The sequence below is a fragment of the Morus notabilis genome, unplaced genomic scaffold (genome assembly GCF_000414095.1).
Source record: "Morus notabilis unplaced genomic scaffold, ASM41409v2 Scaffold696, whole genome shotgun sequence".
Classification (NCBI taxonomy): domain Eukaryota; kingdom Viridiplantae; phylum Streptophyta; class Magnoliopsida; order Rosales; family Moraceae; genus Morus; species Morus notabilis.
This window is the reverse complement of record NW_010366657.1, coordinates 18,299-41,328: the sequence shown is the minus strand read 5'-3', so window position 1 is coordinate 41,328 and position 23,030 is coordinate 18,299. Positions and strand designations below refer to the sequence as shown.

Genomic DNA, 23,030 nt, shown 5'->3' with positions numbered 1-23,030 from the left:
ATAAAATGTTGATCACAAATTATGATTATTTATCTTCAAGTTTGGCAGCGAATATCTTAAAGACATTGCATTCTCAGGTTGGTTTGAAAATGAAGGGGAAAAGGGACAATCAAACAGTTGCATTTAGTAACACCCATGTGCAAATTCCATGTCAAATGCCTATGTCAAAGATACTAGATACTAAATTACGTAAAGCAAGGTGCCACAAAAAAATGTTACACACGTCTGAAACAATTTATAAAATGGAAGGCCAATGCTTTTAAGTAAGGAAAAAAAAAAAGAAAAAAAAAGTCGCTGCTGCTGCAAGAAACATTCTAAATCTAGGATTGTTACATTAATATAACTTCATACTAAGACCCAATTATATTGTTCTGTAAGCGTAAAAATAGAACTTAGTTTGATTGTGCATGCAAGAAAGCTTGCACCTTATAAAAATAAAAAAATAAAAAATAAAAAAAATAAAAAAAATAAAGAAAGAAAAAAAAAAGAAAGAAAGCTTGCACCTTCAAAATACTCAACATCTATGTGAAAACTTATGATATCAAGCAACTTCTTATTCTTTCCTTGAATAAGAAATATCTTTTGTGATTCCTGAATTTTGTCCATTCTTCTAGCTACTTTATGCATTCAAAATGCACAATTAACATTCTAACATTTTGCCTAGTGTCTTGAAATGCCTTTTGGCAATAAGAGAAAATCACATGATTTGTCGTGATTTTGTGAAGGATTATTATTTATACCATTCTACATAATTGAGACGTTTTGTTTTTTATTTATTAATTGAATGACAATTGTTTTTTTTTTTTCAAGTTGAATTGACATAAATAATATTTTCTTTTACTATCTTGACCGGTAATTCTGTTTTTTTTTTTTTTGGGCGATGACACAATTAAATTTGCGTTGAATTACATTTTTCATTGCTACAAGTCATACAAGTACAACAGGAAGAGTATATATCACATACTGTGCAGATTGGAAGAGTGTAAGCATTTGTATTTTAAGGGCAACCAAGTGAGGCATTTCATTGTGAAGGACCATTTTTAACCATACATCATTACATTACGCAGAAATTCACGGATGTCCACATCAACGAAGAATAAATTTTATTTTATTTTTCTGGAAGACTAATTAGACAAATTAAAAAGTTTTTTCTTTTGAAAGGTAATTAAAAGTAGTCAACAAAATTTAAAGATTTTAAATTTTTATAAGAGAAAATATTATAACAAAAAATTTAACTACAAAATAAACTGAATTTTTATCGAATTTGTGTCTGCCGTCAGGCCACTAGGCTTCATCTGAATGGTAAGTAAGGTCACTTTATATATATATATAGATATATATGTGTGTGTGTATGTGTATATATATACACTTCTTCTAGTAGATAAGGAAGAAACTAAGAAAGGTATCTTTGTCACAACTACAAAGTAGCATAAATATTCCAAGGAGAGGCTAAAATTCAAAGAAGAGTTTTCCTTCACTTCAGACTTCAACTATGGTCTCCCCAGAAGAACTCAGCCACTTCCAAACTCTCCCAAAACGCACCGTTCTCCACCGAGCCTCCTCTCTGATCGCCGACGGGTTTCTCTTCATCGTCGGCGCGTCTCTAGCACTTTTCTTGATCTGGGCACTCCTCTCCTTCACAAACCAAAACGACGTCGCACAAAGCTTCAACTCACAACTTCACACCGACCACCCACCACAGCTAATTTCCACCTTCTACGACGACGCAACTCTCAGCTACTCCATCCAAAACGACAATCCCATCAAGAACTGGGACGAGAAACGACAACAATGGCTGAGATATCATTATCAGTATCAAACCCACAATTCAAAGCCTCGAATTCTGTTGGTCACGGGGTCCCGACCGGCGGTTTGTAGTAACCCAGTGGGAGACCATTTGCTTCTGAGGTTGTTCAAGAACAAGGTCGATTATTGTCGTATCCATGGGATTGAGATTTTCTACAACAATGCTTTGTTGCATCCTAAGATGTTTGGTTTCTGGGCAAAGTACCCGGTTGTGAAAGCGGCGATGTTGGCTCACCCGGAAGTTGAGTGGATTTGGTGGGTCGATTCTGATGCTGTGTTTACTGACATGGAGTTCAAGCTTCCCTTGCAGAGGTACGTACGTACGGATCACTTAACTTAATTAATATTTTGATATTACATTGATATTAGTGATGCTAGATTTTCGAGTCACGCCATTTGGCTCCTGAGAGATGTTAAATAAAAGAGTATCAAGTCCCACATAACTCTATTTTATATGGAGCTGTTAGCAGTTGGGACAATAATTTTGAAAATTTTAGTTAAGTCGGCTAAATTATGTCGAGAACTAATTCCTAAGTTTCTCACTAATTTCATTTCTTTTTTGTCACTTTCGTGTTTCAATAATTATTACTAGTACATACACGGTTGGTAGTCAGAATAATTACTTGTGGTAGTACACAAATAAATAAAACAAAATTCTTGGTGATATTTTATAAAACTAGTATGCTATGTTATTTACAGGTAAGAGATCCTAGTTTCTTAGTCCAATTGCCATTATTCTTCTTCTTAGTGATTTTAATGATAATTTGCATGTACTAAATTAGGGGAATGATAGTTTTAGTTATGTCTACTAAATTATGTGGAGAACTAGTTTCTTTCTCTCTTAATATTATAAATTTGCAATTTCTCATATTATTTTGAGGGTTATGATATGCTTTCTTTTAGGTAAGAGAAACTACTTTCCTAGTTCAATTGAAATTTTTATGGTGTACACATCTCTATCAGTTACTAATTAATAGTAGCGACCAGTGCAATTTAGTTCAACATTTTATTCGTTCGAGTTTAATCATTTCGTCATGCTTTTAATTAGGTTTAAAACGAGTTGTTAATATTGACCTCCAAAATAAAAAGATCAAAGTAGTAGGACAGCTAGTTAGAGGACAACAAACAATGTAGCTGTAAAAACTGGATATGTTTTATTTGGTCATTAGGGCCTTTAAAGAGACATAGTAAATTTGTAGCCTCGTCATAAAGGATAAAAAATGGGCACTTATTAATTCTCATTTCGGTTCTCTGTAAAATCATGTATATACATATGTAGTTACAAAAAATACACTTTTGAATATGGGAGTTTCTCGGCAGGTCTTTCTACTGGTAGTATCAGTTTCTGACCGTCAAATCTAATCAAAATCACATCAAATTAAAAAAATATGCAGACAGTTTCTAATACAGACATAACAGCTAAAAAATAGAAAACTATTGATAGTTCATTTTTTTTTTGTCGTATCAGATAAACTCCCAAATTTATGAGATGAATTTATTAATGATTAGTAGCTTTCACATAATGTGAGCCATATGATTCTTTCAGGTACAGCAAGCACAACCTTGTTGTTCATGGCTGGTCACATGCTGTCTACAAGGAGCAGAGCTGGACGGGCCTAAACGCGGGCGTTTTCTTGATCAGGAACTGCCAGTGGTCCATGGACCTCATTGATGAATGGGCCAAAATGGGCCCACAGAGCCTAGAGTATGAAAAATGGGGAAAGACCCAGAAATTGGTTTTCAAAGACAAGTTGTACCCTGAGTCAGATGATCAATCAGGTTTGATATATCTTCTTTTGAAAGAGAATGAAAAATGGGGTGACAAGATTTACTTAGAAAGTGAGTACAACTTTGAAGGGTATTGGTTGGGAATGGTTGGTGGGCTTGATAACATCACCAAAGGGTACACAGAGATTGAGAAAAAAGTTGGGGTTTTGAGGAGAAGACATGCAGAGAAAATGAGTGAATATTATAGTGAAATTAGAGAGAATTATTCAAAGGGTGTGGAAAAAAGGCCATTTGTGATACACTTTACTGGGTGTGAGCCATGCACAGGGGATCATAACCCTGTGTACACTTGGGAAGCTTGTTGGAATGGAATGCAAAAGGCTTTGAACTTTGCAGATAATCAGGTGTTGCGCAGTTTCGGTTTTGTTCATCCGGACCTGCTCAATTCTTCTCTGGTGTCCCCTCTGCCGTTTGATTTTCCTCTAGATGGATGATTGTTTTGTTGGTCTACCTGTCCCAAGACAAAATGTGACAATGTGATGTGAGTTGTGGACAAGAATATAAATTTTGGATATAGTAGTTAGTAACAGTATATTAAGATGCATGAGTTTGGTTTTTCTGAAAACTCATTCCTTTTAACCTTCAGAACATTGTTAATAAGGCTTTAAGTTTAATTCAGAAATGTCTTGCTCGCTGCCGTAAGATTATCTGAGCACGTCACCCTCTGCTATCCAGCAAAAAGAAAAATAATACATGGTTGTTATACTTATAGGTGTGGCTGATGGCATATTGAAATTTCATACTGATAATATGGCTTTAGCAATTATTCACAAATATTCCACACAAAAAAAAAAAAAAATTATTCACAATAAACATTCTGACGAAAAAACTTTACAGCTGACTATTACTAATCTCTAGGCCTTAAATCAGCTATACACTCTGTTGACTATTACTATTAAGGCCTTCATTGGGCAACCATCAAAACTTCATATCTGTATGGACCTTGACTTGAGAGGAACTTTCTCAGACTAGTTTACTCATGGAATCAAATTTTAAGTTCTGTTACTACAAACATTTTTGTCATAAAAGGTTGGTGGCTCCTGCAGTTAAGATCATACAAAATTCACTTTTTTTTTTGTTAGTTATGTAAGCATTATGTTCAAAATAAAAATTATAAAACAAGCTTTATAAACCAAAACAAACGATAGAAGCTCATAAAACATCAAAAACTAGGCACTGTAATGTTGAATACCTGACTAGCCGCTTGAGCACTTGATAGGTTTTCCTCTACACAGTACTGAACCATACTGAATCCTCAAAATCATCTGAATAGTATGCCTATCTAGAGTGGTCTCTCTTGAGAAAGTTCGACAGAAGCAAAACGAATCCTATCAACTAGCACCTCATCCAGATCTCCAAGTTCACCAGATTCCCATAGTTCGCGAAAGAAAGGAGCCGCACAAATCACCGCAACCTCAACTAACTTCTCCACCGACAAATGAGCAGCAGTTTGCATTATTTTAACAGACAATTGTCCTGATGAGTCCAGACGAGATACAATCACATCTGAACATGCTTTTTGAACATTCTCTAGACACCAAAACTCAGTAAGCCAACAAAGCTCCACATATGGCTGTAGCTCATGCAGCTTCTCTTCAACGTTCATATTCTCCCACATGCATCCAGAGGGAGGATTTGGCAGCTTATCGGTATAAAACCACGCTACCAATTTAACCATTGCTTCCCAACTAATATCGACCTTCATAGATTTTGAATGGCTGCAACCACACAAATTAAAGTAAAAATGGGAACGCAGGTTAGAAAAGAACTAAAAACAAAAACAAAAGGGTAGCGTCTAACTTTCGTGCATAGTTTTCAGTGTATTAATACTTGGCTAGAGATACACAAGAATATTTTCAAAATATGGCAATATCTTCAAATGTGAAAAAAAAAAAAAAAAATGAAAGCACCTCTCCATCATTCCTGAGCAAAACAAACCGTGCAGATAATCACAACTTGACGCCAATATAACTTTGTGAACATGCACGTGTGGCACCAACACAGAGCAAAAATCACACGTCCAAACCAGGGTTTCATTTGCTTTAGCTTCCATGATGACATCCCTGAGAACCAGAAATACATAAGATTACAACTACACAACTTTGGAATAAATAAAATAATTGCATGAATATTGGATTTAAAGTTATGTTTTCAATAGTATCTAAATCCACTAAGCCAGCCAAATGAATTGGAGTTTCAAAAGATTCATAAGAGTGTAATAGGCAGCCTGAAGGCTATAATTTAGTGATAAATGTGGCTTAATGATTTTAATGGATTTAGTCACCAATCATCATTCAAGGAAAACATCCTTCATAAAGAACCAAGAGGCAGTCAGATAATTTGATGACTCCATAATAGGTGTTCCTAGTGAAGCTCTTACCACATAATGAAGATTGTATATACGACTGAGAATGACAGAGAAAGAAGGGGGGAAAAAAAAAGATTTTCATGAAGATAACTAGGAAGGAGAATAACATACGAAAAACGGTGTCCAACTGGACCAAGTGCTAGAGAAAGATCATAGCTAGGAAACGGAGTGCCCCACTTTGGAACTTTGCAGCAAAGCATTTGCAAAAGAGGCTGAAGATTACAACGTTTAGCAAGTGTTTTCAATTTCTTCACGAGTTCTTCTTCGGCTTGTAGATATCCAAAGTACACAAAATCCAACAACCTTGACAATGCCTGGTGATCAACATGAGAAGATAATCGGATTTCTTTCTGAAACCTGTCACCCATTCCCATGGAGCTCGGCACTGATGAACCATTTGTTTCTTCACTAATATGGAACTCTTCAAAAGGCAGCAATGATGGACATCGAATGGCCAAAATAACACCATGAACACTCAAACAGTCTCCATTTGCGAGGATGAGTCTTATATCTTTATGATCCTCCTCACTAAGTGCTTTGCCAATCCTGTTCCCAAGTTTACTCGGAAAACCATACAATCCAAGAGCACTAAGAGCAAAGGTAGCAAACCACCGTACTCCGGGAGCAGATGTGTTAATGCAAATCTCCCAAAGATTGTTCAGTAATTCTGGTACACTATACCTCATCCCACCAGAAGATACATGTAAGTTATTACTTATGTGTGGTGTAGAATGCTTGATCAACTCACCTAGGCCCCACAAAATATAAAGCACGATAATGTCTTCGCCCTCCCAGTCTTCCAAAGAAACAAGGCAACAAGTACGCCCAAGGAGCGAATTATGCAAATATAACGTGGATCCCAGACTGCCCTCATTAACACCATTACTTAAACACCACGTTAAAAGAGTAAATAAAGTTCTTACCCCTGAAAGTTCAAGAACCTGCACTCGAAACTCTGGCAAACCTATATAACATGCCAAAGCCATCACATAACTCATGATTTGTAGTCTATCAAAATTGTTTCTCGATGGTATATTTTTTAGTGTAGACAGCAAGTGTTTCAAAATGTGCCCTCTATTTGGTCTCAATACTTCAGACAGTACGAATCTTATTTTTGATGCAATGTATGTGCAGGGAGAATGAATCATCAACAAAACAGCCCTTATCACTGATTCCCTTTGCAAGTCATGAGTGATCCATTTCTGAATTGTATCCACAAAGGCCACGCTGCCATAATATAAAGATAAATCAGCAAAATATAAAGATAAATCAGCAAAAAAATAAGCAGCATCTATGGAAAATAGTTCAATGTAAAATTACTAGAAAGCAACATATTCAGGCCCCCCATAATATAAAGATAAATCAGCAAAATATAAAGATAAATCAGCAAAAAATAAGCAGCATCTATGGAAAATAGTTCAATGTAAAATTACTAGAAAGCAACATATTCAGGCCCTGAAGTAAATAAAACCTATTTATGTACAGCATAAGAAAGAAAGAACAAGCAACTTTCAAGGATGAGACAGTCGAGCCTACCAAGCACATGTAATGAGCATGTCAATGGAGAGCTTTTTTTTATGTCTCTCAGAGTGGAAATCTTCCTCCCAATGTGTAGCAAGACATCCAAGAATATCCCAAATATGATCCCTCACAACAAGAGAATAATTGGAATTGAGACTCTCCCTTGCAATCGATATCTGCCCTTTTAGCGACAATGAATTGTCATGTAGTTGGTTATGAAAATTTTCCAGGAGAAGATCAAGGAGGACCTTATCAATCCCATATCTCCAGAACAATTTGTGATGTTTGCCTCCCCAACGAGTAATTAGAGCCAAGATACGTGCCTCTACTATCAAAGATATCTGATCATTGCTAACCTTTCTTGACTTCATCCGCCATTCACTAATCCCGGAAATTAAAGCTCGAATAAAAGGTTCACAACAGAAGCTTAACATTTTGAAAGCCCTCTGTGCATTTAGCTGAAAAAAAAAATGAAGGTAGTTCGATTAATGCATTACTTGTACAATTACTATTATTGTAAAGAAAGAGAACACATTACTATCATTACCGCTAAGCCTTGGGCAAGCTTGAATCCTTCCACTCGAACGGAATGAGGCTGCGAACTGTCCATGCATTGCACCATTGCTTCTAGAAGGCCTTCTCCATTTTGAAGAAGTTTCATGGCTCCACTATCGCATAAAGCTGGTAAAGATAAAACAGAAATTTATTTGCTTCATCAACATATAGTTTATTTGCTTCATCAACATATAGGTTGATGATTATAACTTACAAGGAAAGGAAGAGACAGTGGGGTGAAAAGGTTTACCACAACAATTAAGTACCTATGGCAGAAAGCAATCTCAAAACTTCCACTTTCACAAAAGAATCTGAATCCCAATTTGCAAGTGCATCATACAAAGTTTGCAACAAGAGAGCATCACTCCACACAGAAAATCTAGATGGCGGCCATCTCAGTAGTACTTTACTCAACAGCAAAACCATCTGTTGGAAATATTCAATTGGCTTTGCACCTCTAGAGAAAGACCGTATGTTATTAATAGCCTGACTAACGCTTTCCGTTCTCTTCACAACATCCCAAACTTCTTTTTCGTTCGCAATGGTTCTATTTGGGAGAGCAATTGTTAAAGCCTTTGCACATGCTGTAGCAATGTCTGTTTGACGGTGGGATATCAAGGATGACAAAGGACTAACCAAATCCAACACATGAGATTCCATAATTGAGGAAGGTAAGGTGCTAACCAATTTTAGTGTCGCATTTGTTGCCATGCTCAATAAGGCCTCATTTTTGCACTCAAGAGTGCATACCAATGCTTCAACTATATCAGGGACGGAATTCTGAAAATGGAAAAGTGAAGCCAATGTGAAGATAACAAAATACATAACAAGCATAGAAGAAGTAAATACTAGAAAAATATCGGTACAGTTAAATACCTTAAAAAGTGGATTGTGCAACACAACTCCAGAAACGGAATCAAGATATGCAGAGATCAAGCGAACCACCTGTTTTTGTATCTGAATATCTGTGCACTGCCATTTTCTACCCGGCCTTTCTTGAGGCCTACAATAGTAATATCAATATGGTCGTTTAGCCTTGAACATAACTACTCCAAAATATATCTTTACTCAATTCAACACTACAAATTTGATTCCAACCATGAGGGCTCTGCCAAGAGCAATATTTCTTATATAAACACTAATGGCCAGTTTGGGAGGTATACTCAAACTATGATTCTTGATGTTTGAAATTTAAATTTTTTGTGGGACAGAATCAATAATTTGAGTTTTAGTATATGAAACAAACGGACCTTAATTCTATTATTTTAAGTGATATTAAGTAGTACCCAATTGAGAAAAAGATTAGTTCTTTAAGCACTATAACTCAACTAATCAAATATGAACTCCAAATATCTGGGGTTTTTCTAATTCAAGATAATTTTCAATCAACGTCTTCTTCAAGAAAACCATGCAAAAAAAGGGAACTTTCAAACACATTATATTGCCATAGCGATGAAAAAACCCCAAAAATAAACTTCTTTCGTCAATCCCTAATAAACCGACATCCAAATTGATCTCATATGGGTTTAGGCCGTACAAGTTGATTTGTAGCACAATGGAAAGAGGCCATTGAAAAGGAAAACAACAAATTAAAAAAAAAACAAAAAAACAAAGAAAAGGTCTCAACTTGAAGGGAAAATTTATGAGAGAGACCTTCGGGTTCCCAAATTGAGAGCTTGTTGGAGACGAAGATGGAGATTGCGAGTGTGATCGGTGATGCTCTGCTTGTTGTCTGGTCCGCGTTTGGACGATCCCATTTTCCTGCTTTCTTTCTTTTTTTGGACAGAAAGAAGATCAATCAAAACTTTTTTTTCCCCACTGTGTTATCTCTGCGTTAATCCCAAATATTTAGCGGCAAAGAGAAACCGCCATAGCCAACATCCTCCCAGCTTGTCTCGAGAGTTTACTCTTTCTTTTCTCGGAAGGAAAGAGTAATTTTAATTATTAGTTTCTTAAGCAACTTTATTTTATTTTATTTTTGAACCAAGGATAGAGTTTTTTTTTTTTTTTTTAAATAATAGATAGCAACCACTTATTTAATTATTTATTTATTTATTTAGTTTTGGGAGAGTTTTATTTATTATTTTATACTTTAGTGTATGGTTAATGGCAAAGTGCACTTTCTTTAGAAAAAAATAATATCAAAAAAAGAAAAAAGTCATGATGCCTTGTAAAGCCATATCTCTTTTCCAAAAAAATAAAAAAACAAATAAAGTGACGACTCAAGCGGGAGAGCGAGAGAGACAAAGTGACAAATGCGAACGGATCGCACAAATAGAAAACGACGACAAAAAATGACAAGAAAATGTAAACGACGCCAAATAAACTAACAATGAAAGAAATCGATAGTGGAAACTAGAAAGGATGTAAATGACAGCAAAGTGAAAAAACAAAATAAATTGAAAAAACGATGGCTAAAAATACGAGTAACAGTAATCATGAAAACAACAAGAAAAACGAAGAATTACAAAATGACGCACCAATAAACACATAATTTGGTACCTACAGTTATATGGAAACATCTTAATGTTACTTTTTTTTAATAATATTAAGGATCTGTTTAGTTCATTAATTTAAGTTTTTAATTTGAATTAATGTGACTTTATGTGAGAGTTTTTTACTGTAGTAAAAAAAAGTTAGATATAATTGTTTCTGAGAGCTTTTTACTATAACAAAACTCGAATCGGTGAAATGAACGGGGCCTAAGTAGGTATCTTTGAGTTTTAAAAAACATCTTCTGAATACACTAAGGCCCCGTTCATTTCGTTGATTCGAGTTTAGAATTCGAGTTTTGCTACAGTAAAAAGCTCTCACAAACAATCATATCTAACTTTTTTGCTACAGTAAAAAGCTCTCACATAAAATCACATCTCAACTCGAATTAAAAACTCGAATCAGCGAACTAAACGGACCCTAAGATTGTTTTTTAGGACATAAATATGCTTTCTACCCCTCTATCTAATTAATTAGAGCATATTTAAAAAAGTTGTAACAATAATTTAAACATTTAAAAATGTAAAAAGAAAATCAAAAGGTTTATATTTTTATAATGTTCTAAACATGTTTTTTAAATACTTTTTGTAAAGTTTTAAAATCCTAATTTTATTAATTAATTAAAAGGGCAAAATGGTTATTTTACATCTCAAAAACCGCTCAAGGAACCCACAGTATGTTTTCTAAAATTTGAATGGAGCTATTACTAAAAACACACGATATTTTGAGATGTTAAGAGATAATAAATGATATTAAAATGATTTTATCCCATAAAAATGATATAATATAACGGTTTTAATGATTATGTACTTTAATATTTACCCGATAGTTAACTGGGTAGTTAACTAAAAAGAACGTATGATAATTTATGAGATTGAATTCTTAATCACACAACACCATAATAATTCTATATTTGAGGGGCAATCACATATAGAAACGTAATCCGAAACAATACGAGTAAATAAATGACCATCATTAAGAAAGTATAATAAACGACAAATAATTGTATTTATTTGTTTCTGTTTTACCTAGTTAGTTTCCAAGTTTAGTTTTCTATTTATTTGAATCTTAGGACATACTATCTTGATTTGTATCATATTCATTAACCAATGACAATGAAGCCAGAAACAACTTTTCCTATTAAGAAGGATGATCTTCTTCTTATGAACTTTAAGTCTGTTTGGGAAAGCATGGAAGAGTTTTACAGGCTATGCCTCACCTCATAAAATCTATTGGTGTTAGTAAGTTCTCTTGTGTTCAGATAGTTTTCATCTAATAGTTTTCATGCCCAATTGTTTTTTCCCTCTTGTTTATTAATTGAGATTTTATTTTTGCATTGACTTGCTATCTTATCATAAATTTGATCCCACTTTGGCAGCAGAAGAAATTAAGGACCCGTTTAATTCACTGATTCGAGTTGATATGTGACTTTATGTGAAAGCTTTTTATTGTAACAAATAAGTTAGATGTGACTGTTTCTGAGAGTTTTTTACTGTAACAAAACTCGAATCGGTGAAATAAACTAGACCTAAGAGAGTCATGTGAAGAAAAATTAAGAATATCACTCGAGCCATATTCTCCTTAATTTCCACATGTGAGGAAAAATAAATTCTTGAAAAAGGATATGAATTGATTTCCACATACGCTTCATAATCTTTTGGACTTGAATAAATAAAGACTACTCTACTAAATAAATCTTTTATCTTTTACATCATTATAAAAGAAGAATAAGTTTCGTTAGCTGCCTCAAAGCTAACGATAACGAAACTATAAACCGAAACCTCCATCCTTTTCCAAGCTAATCAATTTTCATTTATTCCCTAACCAAATATGGACTCCAAATGTCTGCGGTTTGTCGGTGTTGAAAAAATGGTTTGAAAATCCTTTTCTTCATGGTACCATTTTGAGGTTCGATTTTAAACAGAACTTACTTACTTTGTGTTAATGACTATACAATTTAGAATTATATTTTTCGTAGTGAAAAGATCGAAATGATATATTTATATGCTCAAAATAATGAATAGGTAAATGAAAAATTGACTCTCAAAGTGCTTCTGTGAAGTTGGAAAAAAATGAAAGAAAAACTCCCAAGAAAGTGGGAAAAAAGTGGAAAAACTCTTTGTTTCACATCGGAAAGAAGACGAAATTATGATTTCCTCGAAGCGTTATAAAAGAGACTCACTCCTTAGTTGTGACACACATCAGAATTTTGGAGTCCTCTTTTCTCCTTAGAATTTCAAGATAAGTTTCAAGCAAAATTCTTCTACTAACAACAATAGAATATGATATCCCTTGACGCACGCGAATCATATAAAAGAAAGAAAGACAACAATAGAATATGATATCACTTAAATGGGTCTCACCACGATTCTTAATCAGCCAATTAAAACACGACACGTGACAGTGACAATTATATCGACAACTTGTTATCAACATCTGATTTACTGCATTGTAATTCACGTGAACTCATTTTTTTTACAAATACTATTCGAACACATGGTAAACTAAAATGATGAACCATTTATACAAAGACACGCATATATAGTACACCCAATTAAAACTGGACAAGTAGCGCAAAAAAAAGATAAAATAACTTATTAAATAAAATTATAAATAGTTTTCTTGTGTTTAGATAAATAGTAATTTGTACATAGATGAATAGTAAGTGCATTCCCTAGATTATATAATCAAACTTTTCTTTTACGAAAAGAATAGTCAAATTAAAAGAAACGTGGAGAAAAAGAAAGGCTTAAATGTCGTAAATATTTAAAACCAAAGGGGTTTAAAGAAATAAACCAATCGGACAATGAAAAGAGCGAGCAATTAAGACCAGAGGCGTTTGTAAGAAAGGACCGAAGCAATAAGAAAACATCAAAGCAACTTCAATTTAATTGTTTTCATCATTTCAAAACCAACAAAAACAAAATCAAATTCTCTTTAATGGCTTCTCAAGAAGGAAACTGTCGGCGATCTCTGATCCCAAGCTTCATCTACTCTTCTTCTTTTTCTTCTTCTTCTTCTTCTTCGTCGTCTTCTTCGAAGCTGTTTGGTTTGGATGCTCTGGCGCCGACGAAAACGACGTCGGATAGGGTGGTGATTCCGGCGCCGAGTGAGAAGATCGAGATGTACTCGCCGGTGTTCTACGCCGCGTGTTTTACCGGAGGTGGTCTGAGCACTGGGCTCACGCACATGGCCGTCACGCCTCTTGATCTCGTCAAGTGTAACATGCAGGTCTGTCTTTCTCTTTTGTTTCCCTTCAATTTCATGGTTTAGTTTTGTTTTCTTCAATCCATTAATGCTAAATCTTGTTTTATTATATCGCTAAAAAGAATAAAATCATTTTGGTAACGTGTAATTAAATTGATGTCTTGTATTTTTAATAATATTAAAATGATATTCTTAAGTTTTAGAAAACATTTTTTTAATACACTAAACCTATTTTTTCAGACATAAATTGTCCAATTTGCCTTTTAATAATGTTGGACTAGTCTGAATTTCTATTTAACAAAAAGTAACACCTAAAAATACTCGTAAACTTGTAACAAACACAACTCCTACATATTGCTAAATGATGTTATTTTTTTGGGCAACCCATTTTATAAGGTATAAACAAAGCAGAAGCTAGCTAAAATGTGCCTATGGAGAGAAAAAATGAAATTCTTGGGTAAATTTATCATTTCCCAATGCACAAAAAAAAAACCAAAAGCTATTATTCTTCTCGAAGTGGGAATTTGATGATATTTTAGGGCTTATTTATTTTACCGATTTAAATTTTTAATTTTAAATTTTTATAATATAAAATTCTTAAAAAATATTATATTAAATTTTTTTATTATAATAAAAAACTTTTAAAAAATATCACATCTCAACTTAAATAAAAAACTCAAATTCCTTAAGTAAACGGACCTTAATCACGCTTTTTGTGGCCGTCCATTTGATTGAATTGGTATGAATCTGATTAGACTCCCCACAAGTTCGGAAGCAAATTCGTAACTCCCTTTAAATTTGGTAACTTTTTGACTTTCAAGAAAGGCGGCTTGTTGTCTTAGTTCATTATTTCTTTTGTCCTTTTCTCTATTGGAATGAGATCACTTGGCTAATTTTGGTATATAAAATTAATATAGCTAAATTATGTCATGTCATTAAAAGATTTAAATAAATTTTTAATTAATTTTATGTTTTAGCGTGAGAAAATGTAATTAATTAGACATTATTTTAGGACATTAATATTGTAGAGGAAATTTGAATCCTTTGGAAAGTGTGTTAATAACTGGCATTATTGTTGTTAAACATAGATTGACCCGGCTAAGTACAAGAGCGTGAGCTCTGGATTTGGGGTCTTGCTTAAAGAGCAGGGGATTAAGGGCTTCTTTAGAGGCTGGGTACCCACATTGCTTGGCTACAGCGCTCAAGGAGCCTGCAAGTTTGGCTTCTATGAGTTCTTCAAGAAGTACTATTCCGACATTGCGGGGCCCGAGTACGCGGCTAAGTACAAGACGTTGATCTATCTTGCGGGTTCAGCGTCGGCTGAGTCCATTGCTGTTGTTGCCCTCTGCCCCATGGAGGCTGTGAAAGTCCGTGTCCAAACTCAGCCTGGCTTTGCCAGAGGCTTGTCTGATGGGCTGCCAAAGTTTGTCAAGTCTGAAGGCGCTCTCGGGTAATGATTTTGGTGATTGGAAATGTTGTTTATGAAACTTTTTTTAAGTTTCTGAGATTGATGATGGTTTTTTTGCAGGTTGTACAAAGGGCTTGTTCCTCTTTGGGGTCGTCAGATTCCTTGTAAGTTTGAATCTTTTCGGTTCCTTTACCGCTTTTCTACTAAGGCCGGTAATATGAGTCACAACACGATGACATGACTCAAAAATGATAAGAATTTTACGTGTTAGGATTGAGAAAAAAGAGGTTCGGGTCAGAATTAGGTTGACTTGAAATTGACACGAAAAACATGAGTCAATTTCAGGTTGGACCCGCCTACGCTTTTCTACTAAGGCCGGTAATATGAGTCACAACACGATGACATGACTCGAAAATGATAAGAATTTTGCGTGTTAGGATTGAGAAAAAAGAGGTTCGAGTCAGAATTAGGTTGACTTGAAATTGACACGAAAAACATGAGTCAATTTCAGGTTGGACCCGCCTATCCGAACACGACACGAAACTCGTAAAAAATTAAAAAATACATATATTTTTCATTTCATATTTTAAATTTTATTATGAACTTGTGATATCATGATAATTATACTCAAAATCTTATACTATTATTTGTTTAATTTCAATGGATATTATTGAAATTTAGTGTGTTATGAATTTTAAGTTATTTATAATATGTAAAAAATTAAATAAAAGTATACAATTTTCGTGTCAATTTTAGATTCACGGGACAATTTCGTGTCACGGGTCATTTTCGGCTCGTGTCGTGTCAACTCGTAAAATGGTCGTGTCGTGTTCGTGTTGCGATTTTTAAAAAATTTCGTGTCACGGGTCGTATTTAGGTTGATTGTAAATTTAAAAAGAAACGATCAAAACACGACACGAATACGACACGTGACACGAATTGTCACCCGTATTTTCTACGATGTATTATTATGTTGACTTGACTAGAAAGCAATGTACTGATGAGTTATGGCCTAGTAGTTATATTTCTGTAATGCCTGAAAAGGCTAGGGCTTTGTTTTTTTCACAGATTTAAGTTTTTAATTCGAGCTGAGATATGATATTTTTTGAAAGCTTTTAATTGCAGTAGAAAAAGTTAGATTTGACATTTTCTGAGAGCTTTTAACTGTAAAAATTTAGAACTAAAAACTCAAATCGGTAAAATGAACGAGACCTAAATGATTCTTATTGCATGTTGAAGACGAGTTTTGGTCAGGAATTAGCCTTCTTTAGATTGTCACCTATCCTTTGGATTTGTTGAGTGTTGGGTTAGAGTTGCAGCTTAAGTATTTTTATTTTTTGTGTCCTATTTTTCTGGTCACTTGTGCTGTGTCAATCAACTTGCACTTTGCCTTATTTTGGCATGAAAATATCTGCAATTCCCTTTAGTAATGCCCGGTTTCTCATTCGTCCCATTTTGTTTTTCTCGCCAGATACAATGATGAAATTTGCGTCCTTTGAGACTATAGTTGAACTGATGTACAAGTATGTAATACCAACACCTAAAGACCAGTGCAGCAAAAGCTTCCAGCTCGGTGTGAGCTTTGCCATGGGCTATGTGGCTGGGGTATTTTGCGCTGTTGTCTCGCACCCTGCTGACAACTTGGTGTCATTTCTCAACAATGCCAAAGGAACAACCGTTGGTGATGTGAGTTGAATTTTTCCTAGAAACTCCATATATATATATATATATATATATATATGTACACACGCACACACACACACACACACACATATTATACGACATAATTTGTTTTTCCATCTAAAGCTCACTTGCTTTCTTCTGTTGTAAATAATGTCTTGCAGGCCGTGAAGCAGCTAGGATCGTGGGGTCTGTTCACCCGTGGTCTTCCTCTTCGTATAGTAATGGTTGGAACACTTACTGGAGTTCAATGGGGTCTCTACGATTCCTTTAAGGTTTTTGTTGGGCTGTAAGTTTCCCCTCTTTGCCTTTGCACCAGCTCTCTATTGGCCTCCTCTTGTCCCATGTTTTCTGTATTGTCTGTTCTATCGAGTGCTTCCTGAATTCTATAGACTGCTTTGCTTTTGTTCTCGCGGAATTCAATGTATGACGCGGGAATTTCATTTTGTAGGCCAACTACTGGTGGTGCTGCTCCTGATCCCGCTGCAATTGCGCCTGCGAAGCACTGAGCTTAAAATCAAACGGTTGTCTAATTCGAATATTTTTGGCTGTAAGAATTTTGGTGTCAATAAATGAATTGGGTTATGATTGATCTCTTAACACGAATTGACACGATTAACTATACGTGTCATCTGTAATCTAATGATACGTTATGAAAGTTTATATAACATATTAAATACAAATAATGTGAATATTAATAGTTGTAGGTAAAATTCATTTATTTTTTTTAAAGAAAAAGATAAATTGACTAATAAATATGTTTGACATGTCTTGACCATGTTAAATAAATTATTATTATATTAATTATTTATTCGATATATTAATTTAAACGAATTGACATGATTAACACGATCATAAATAGATCGTGTTTGGGTTGACATTTTGACACGTTTAATAAATAGGTCGTGTTTGAATTGATATTTTCTAACACGATTAATAAACAGGTTGATATGAACACGACCCATTAACACGAATTGCCAGGAGATGAACTACTTCGGATAACTTAATGTTCAGCAGTCTTGTTAATGCATCGATAACTTCCGATCCCACAAAGTTATCATATCATCTATCGCATGCAGAGATCAAGCAAGCATTATAAAGGTTGAGGTGAAGAAAGGGAAAAATTCTACATTTTGCTTATTCTAAAAAATATAATGAATTTGCTTTTCCTTTTTTTGTCGTTTTGCCTTCAGAACAACTACTCAGTATGATCATTAGTTAATTTAAGAGGGTACACAGTATCGAACACAATCCTCGCAAAAACGTGCCGAACTTCTTGCAGGGATCCCATGGCTAACGACTTGTAATCAATCTTGCTACCTTGCTTTGACGCAAATCCCTGTGCTCCACAATCTCTAACACACTCGAAGACTCTGCAAACTCTCAAATATAATCCAAGTGGAATCAATACCTGCATTTTGAAATTCACTCGAAAAGGTCAGGCATTGCTGAACTGCTTCCCAATTGGGGAAAAGGGAAAGGGAAAAGCAATGTACTCACCAAATCAGAAAAGGGTGCTTTGGGATACTCTGCCATTGCCTGAGAAACAACTTGCTCATCGGTCATGCGATAGAGTGCGCACTTAACGCAGTCTGCAAGATCCATGACCTCGTCTATTAGTTCTTGAGATTCCAAACTCTCAGGTTCTAGCAATTCATGAAAGCTAGCATCGTGAGGCGATGTGATCCTTCTGGCTATTTGTACTGCTTCTGCAACGTCACCGCCATTGTGAAGTGCAAGGCTGAAGGCTGCAACTACCAAGGGATCCTGGGGCTGGTCAAACAATGCTTTGTGGAATGCCAAGATTGCAACCCTGAAAGCATAAACCCAGTATAAGTCTAACATGGTCAGGGCTTTAACTTTCAATGCGCATTCACGTATTTCCAACTTTTAATTATGTCCAAATGCGGAAAACGGCAAGGCCTTGGAAATTAGCCTCTAGTTTAGATGTGTTGAATTTGGGAGACGTTTGTTTCTTATATTCGTCTCTGATTCTGAATCATGATTCATGGTTCTCTACAGTGTTTTTTCTCACAAAAAATACACGTAAAACGAGAATGGTTCTGAATCGTGATTCTGAATACATGAACCAAACATTCTCTTAATGAATTTACTTGTCCAAACAAAGAATCAGCACTAAACCTCTGTATGTAATCAATCTAGCAGTCACAAACAATATACACAACGGACCCCACGGATCGAATATCACGCAAGTGCAAGTGATTTCAATTTAAGAATTTGCTTGTTTGATATCTAGTCTTTAAATGAATCAGAATATGAAAAAAATAATGCTTCATTCAAAAGATCTTACCATAAGCTGCTATGGCATGGCTTGTCAGGTGCCAAAAGTTTATCCATGTTAGAAAACAGAGACTGCATTGAAACACCATAATATTGAAGTTAATTTTTGTGCAGCTCCTGAACCCCTTTATACTTATAAGAGCACATGACCAGAACAACATAATATTCTCTTCAGCAAAGGGGACAAAATTAATAACATTATTACTTTAAACAAGCGTACAATGAATAATTAGTAAGCTGTATATTAATTACCAAAAGCATGTTAGATCTTTCGTCACGTCTCCGGAAACCACAGCGAATAAAATATGCTGCCTGTAATTTTCATCCAAATTAATTTTACATTGACCATGTTTAATACGTAACTAAGAAACTCAAACCCCATACAATACCTGGACTGGTAGAAGTATTTCTAGGAGTCCAAATTTCCATAATAACCTCAAAGAAGCTTCAGCGGAGCCATATGCTAGCAAGTAGTTAGCTTCCATCAGAAGCCTTCCCTAAATCAGTTTGGAAACAGCGAATAAATCATTTAGGAAAGTTTCATACATATCAAATCATGGACAAAATAAAGGCCAAGCCAGCTTTAACCACCTTGTCGAGTTTTGCCACTGAGCCAGATAAAACTTTTACAGAATGAGCTGTTTCCCTAGAAAGACGAAATCCCAAACGAGCTGCAATCCTTATTGCACGAAGAATGCGAGCTGCATTGAAAATGGAGACACATTAGCTTTGTAAACTGAGAGTACCAGTCATTGTGGATGAGGTGTGTCAACTGATATCTCATTCCAAATAACTCTATCATTGTTCGTAGGAATTCCAAAAAAAAAAAAAGGAAAAAAGAAATTGCAAAAAATAACCATAACGCACCACAGTCCTCCTGAAACGAAATGCTTGCAGGAATCACTGTTCGCACCTATGCCAATAGAAGATGATGTGAGAACAATGAAAGTTTCCGGCTAGTTACTTAAGAAACCACAACTGCTAAATAATACATGCGCACTTTAGCCTTTTTTAGATCTTCAATTCCTCCCAAGTAGTCATACACTGTACTCGTATAAGGATCAAAAATTAAACTGCACAGGAAAAAAAAAACAAATTTAGGAATTAGAAAACAAAGTATAGGAAAGCTGCAGTGCCATGTAAGTGGTAAAAGAAAAAGCCCAGAAAGTGAAATCAACCTAAAGAAAATGAACTTCCAAGTTACAAGGACCGTATAATCAACCTGTTAATTGTAAAGTCCCGTCGCAGACAATCCCTCCAACGTCCATAATCCTTCTCGTCATAAACAGTAGGTTTTACGAAATCATGATGCACATCCCCACCAACCATGTTCTGGCGGGTGCTAAAGCTTGAAACCTATATGCAGATTATGCAAGTTTGGTTAAATATAAAAACAAAAGAAAACTTAGCCATAACCAATTAAAACAAAATACAGTTTTAAAACAAATTGAAAACAGCAAACCTCCACAATGCTATCTTCAACGTGGACATGACATATAGGAAATCTCTTTCCAACTATTTCACACCACGAAAACGCTTTTTTTACCTGCCAATATAGGTCAAAGTTAACACAGCTGGGAAGTTCCACCCTGACATTTTACTCTTAAGAGAAATTTAAGATTCACATACACGACTTTATGTGCCTACACTTTCACTCTCACCGAGTCACTGCAAGCATTTGATTCATTGTTATAATTAAGCTAATTTTAGACACAGAGCACCACAGAGGGAGGAAAAAAGAGCCATATTAACCAGAATAACGTTAGGTTAGAAATTGATGGTAACCTCCTTCAGTTGAGCTGAAGTTATTATGTCAAAGTCCTTTGGTGTGCGTTTTAAGAGAAGATCCCGGACACAACCTCCTACGAGGTAAACCTCATAACCTACAAGAAGCAAGCAAAATAATAACATTAGATTAAACAAAGCGTTCTCACTTCTAAACCAATAAACTATTATTCTACAAAAGAATTTATTATCCATTGATTCCCACGCAAGCCGCGCGGCCTATTAATTCCATTTCCACAAAATCCTCATGAAGCACCGTGAAAAGAAAAGAATGACTTGGTAAAAAGCATTATAGGAGTTATTCCTGTTTTCAACCACTTACAAGGATCGAAGGATGAAAATCTAAGTTTAATCCTTTCTGTATCTTTGTCACCATCAAAAGCAATGCAATGTTTTCCATGGAATTTTTTCCTATTCATTAGAATTCCACGTACATATAGTAGTTATATAATGGGGATAAAAAACAAAAAAGAATACCTTTTTGCTTGAGACTATTAAGAACCTTCCTTGTAGGCTTGGTGATATTAGAAGTGCTAATTCCAAGCTCCTTGGAATTCAACTTCTTCCACTCGCGTACTTGACCATCTCCTACACTTCAATCAAAAAAACATTATGCACATTATTCCAAAGAAGAAAAATACAAATAATAAAAGTTGGAAAATAAAAAGAACTTGCCTACTTCATGAACCAACTTATGCGAATTATTCTCTCCTGCAACCCAAATATAACGTTTTTTCAATTAAAAATCCAATCTTTCTTCAACTATTCCAGAGAAAAAAAAAAAAGAGAAAAGCACAAGAAAAAAAAAAGAAGTTTACTTGCCTCCTTTATGAACTAAATTGTGAGAATTATTTTCATCTGCACCCCAAAAATAACAAAAAAAAAATATTGTTTAGCTATTTCAAAAGGAAAAAAACAAAAAACAAAAAAAAAAGAAACTTGCCTCTTTCGTGAACCAGATTACGAAAATTATTGTCCCCGGAAAGATCTTCTGCCTCCTCAAAAGCTTCAATGGCCGCGACTGAGTATGGCCAAGCCTGCAAAATCAATCAAAAGAAATGGTTCAGAGATTCGCATAAACAAATATACAGAAAAAACAATGTATAAATGAAGGACTTTTATAGGAAATTGCCTTGCGAACACATTGAAAGATAGGGTTGCGGAGAGAGATTTTCGATCGGCAGGTAAAAACTGAGCGCCTAACCGCCATGGATGTGGTTGTGGTATTGGTACTGATTCATCAAGTACACTATCTGGTTTTTGTGACGAAGAGCTTAAACCCTACAAGAAGGAAACATTCCCAAATTTAAGGGTTTAGGGGTTTTCATTCTTTTCATGTTCAATTTTTTTTTGTTCCACAAAAAAAAAAAATGTTGTCGTTTCACAGTTGTTGTCGTTTCTGATATCTGTCGTTTTTACCTCTCATAGTCATTTTTGTCGTTTTTCCTATTTATGTCGTTTCTGGTGTCTGTCGTTTAAAATAATTGTCGTTATCCAGTCCATATTTTCTTTTCACCCGTTTTGGCGTGTTGGCGTTTTGAGGCCTTTGTTCTCGTTTCTTTTGCTCCTTCGTTTTGCAACCATTGTCAGTTTCTCATTACGCTTTCGTCCATTCCCGTTGTTTATTGTAATCCTAACGTTTTCTCCGTACATTTTTGTTTATATTTTATGTGGTCATTTTTTGTTGTCGTTTCATAATTGTTGTAGTTTTTGTTACTGTTTTTTTTAATACATTGTCGTTTATCAGATTCAGTCGTTTTTCCATACATTAATTAGAATTTAGGTAAGACATGATGTGTAGTGACCAAGGAAAAAATCCCATAATTTTAATAATGTAATTCATGTATTTAAGTCAAGGATTTCCCTAAAGAATTTCCCTGGAAAATCATTATACTATGTACATTTTGTGATTGAAGGATTTATGGAATTAACATCTATATTCCTAAATTCTGTAGCAGATTTCACGTTAAGTTCACGTTTTTTTTTCGATCAAGTAAATTCGATCGATAAATTCTCACCGTACTTTAAAATGGAAGAATTTCTAGTACAGATACAACTTGAGAACCTTAATTTTAAGAATTTCTAAGCACAATACAAACTAGCATCCAGTACCCGCAT

General features: G+C 34.9%; 4 protein-coding genes across 5 annotated transcripts; 2 read left to right on the top strand and 2 right to left on the bottom strand.

Moving 5' to 3' along the window:
- The first annotated feature begins 1,372 nt into the window (after positions 1 to 1,372).
- LOC21385708 (galactomannan galactosyltransferase 1) lies at positions 1,373 to 4,251 on the top strand. Its single transcript, XM_010110903.2, has 2 exons — positions 1,373 to 2,118; positions 3,353 to 4,251. The coding sequence occupies exons 1-2, from the start codon at positions 1,493 to 1,495 to the stop codon at positions 4,026 to 4,028; spliced, it is 1,302 nt and encodes a 433-aa protein (XP_010109205.1). The 5' UTR covers positions 1,373 to 1,492; the 3' UTR covers positions 4,029 to 4,251.
- Positions 3,974 to 9,990, bottom strand: LOC21385707 (BTB/POZ domain-containing protein At1g04390). Its single transcript, XM_010110902.2, has 9 exons — positions 9,692 to 9,990; positions 8,915 to 9,041; positions 8,305 to 8,818; positions 8,031 to 8,164; positions 7,499 to 7,941; positions 6,074 to 7,189; positions 5,505 to 5,657; positions 4,787 to 5,312; positions 3,974 to 4,045 (listed from the first exon to the last, which is right to left on the bottom strand). The coding sequence occupies exons 1-8, from the start codon at positions 9,793 to 9,795 to the stop codon at positions 4,877 to 4,879; spliced, it is 3,027 nt and encodes a 1,008-aa protein (XP_010109204.1). The 5' UTR covers positions 9,796 to 9,990; the 3' UTR covers positions 3,974 to 4,045; positions 4,787 to 4,876.
- Positions 9,991 to 13,261: 3,271 nt separating this feature from the next.
- Positions 13,262 to 17,902, top strand: LOC21385706 (mitochondrial phosphate carrier protein 3, mitochondrial). 2 transcript variants are annotated; one of them, XM_024173986.1, is made up of 7 exons: positions 13,262 to 13,762; positions 14,827 to 15,188; positions 15,267 to 15,310; positions 16,618 to 16,832; positions 16,991 to 17,115; positions 17,278 to 17,376; positions 17,771 to 17,902. In XM_024173986.1, exons 1-6 carry the CDS (start codon positions 13,472 to 13,474, stop codon positions 17,333 to 17,335), a joined length of 1,095 nt encoding a protein of 364 aa, XP_024029754.1. In that variant the 5' UTR covers positions 13,262 to 13,471; the 3' UTR covers positions 17,336 to 17,376; positions 17,771 to 17,902. The 2 variants fall into 2 exon arrangements, with proteins under 2 accessions (XP_024029754.1, XP_024029753.1); XM_024173985.1 differs by lacking the exon at positions 17,771 to 17,902 and having other exon boundaries at positions 17,278 to 17,432.
- Positions 17,903 to 18,012: 110 nt separating this feature from the next.
- Positions 18,013 to 22,187, bottom strand: LOC21385705 (poly(A) polymerase I). Its single transcript, XM_024173987.1, has 15 exons — positions 22,045 to 22,187; positions 21,856 to 21,949; positions 21,588 to 21,623; positions 21,390 to 21,500; positions 20,913 to 21,010; positions 20,590 to 20,673; positions 20,350 to 20,483; positions 20,128 to 20,200; positions 19,995 to 20,040; positions 19,719 to 19,828; positions 19,517 to 19,624; positions 19,380 to 19,439; positions 19,138 to 19,199; positions 18,327 to 18,639; positions 18,013 to 18,237 (listed from the first exon to the last, which is right to left on the bottom strand). Exons 1-15 carry the CDS (start codon positions 22,120 to 22,122, stop codon positions 18,025 to 18,027), a joined length of 1,620 nt encoding a protein of 539 aa, XP_024029755.1. The 5' UTR covers positions 22,123 to 22,187; the 3' UTR covers positions 18,013 to 18,024.
- Between the last annotated feature and the right edge of the window lie 843 nt (positions 22,188 to 23,030).

Bases quoted from the DNA above. Each gene is read 5' to 3' on its own strand.
- LOC21385708 (XM_010110903.2), top strand. From the start codon at position 1,493: ATGGTCTCCCCAGAAGAACTCAGCCACTTCCAAACTCTCCCAAAACGC. The intron at 2,119-3,352 runs GTACGTACGTAC...TGATTCTTTCAG, and splicing joins TTCAAGCTTCCCTTGCAGAG to GTACAGCAAGCACAACCTTG.
- LOC21385705 (XM_024173987.1), bottom strand. From the start codon at position 22,122: ATGGCGGTTAGGCGCTCAGTTTTTACCTGCCGATCGAAAATCTCTCTC. The intron at 21,011-21,389 runs GTATTCTTTTTT...TGCTTCTTGTAG, and splicing joins TAATAGTCTCAAGCAAAAAG to GTTATGAGGTTTACCTCGTA. The intron at 18,238-18,326 runs GTGAGTACATTG...TTCAAAATGCAG, and splicing joins AAGCACCCTTTTCTGATTTG to GTATTGATTCCACTTGGATT.
- LOC21385706 (XM_024173986.1), top strand. From the start codon at position 13,472: ATGGCTTCTCAAGAAGGAAACTGTCGGCGATCTCTGATCCCAAGCTTC. The intron at 13,763-14,826 runs GTCTGTCTTTCT...TGTTAAACATAG, and splicing joins TCGTCAAGTGTAACATGCAG to ATTGACCCGGCTAAGTACAA. The intron at 15,189-15,266 runs GTAATGATTTTG...GTTTTTTTGCAG, and splicing joins AAGTCTGAAGGCGCTCTCGG to GTTGTACAAAGGGCTTGTTC.
- LOC21385707 (XM_010110902.2), bottom strand. From the start codon at position 9,795: ATGGGATCGTCCAAACGCGGACCAGACAACAAGCAGAGCATCACCGAT. The intron at 8,819-8,914 runs GTATTTAACTGT...TTCCATTTTCAG, and splicing joins TGCACAATCCACTTTTTAAG to AATTCCGTCCCTGATATAGT. The intron at 8,165-8,304 runs GTACTTAATTGT...TATCTTTACCAG, and splicing joins GAGATTGCTTTCTGCCATAG to CTTTATGCGATAGTGGAGCC.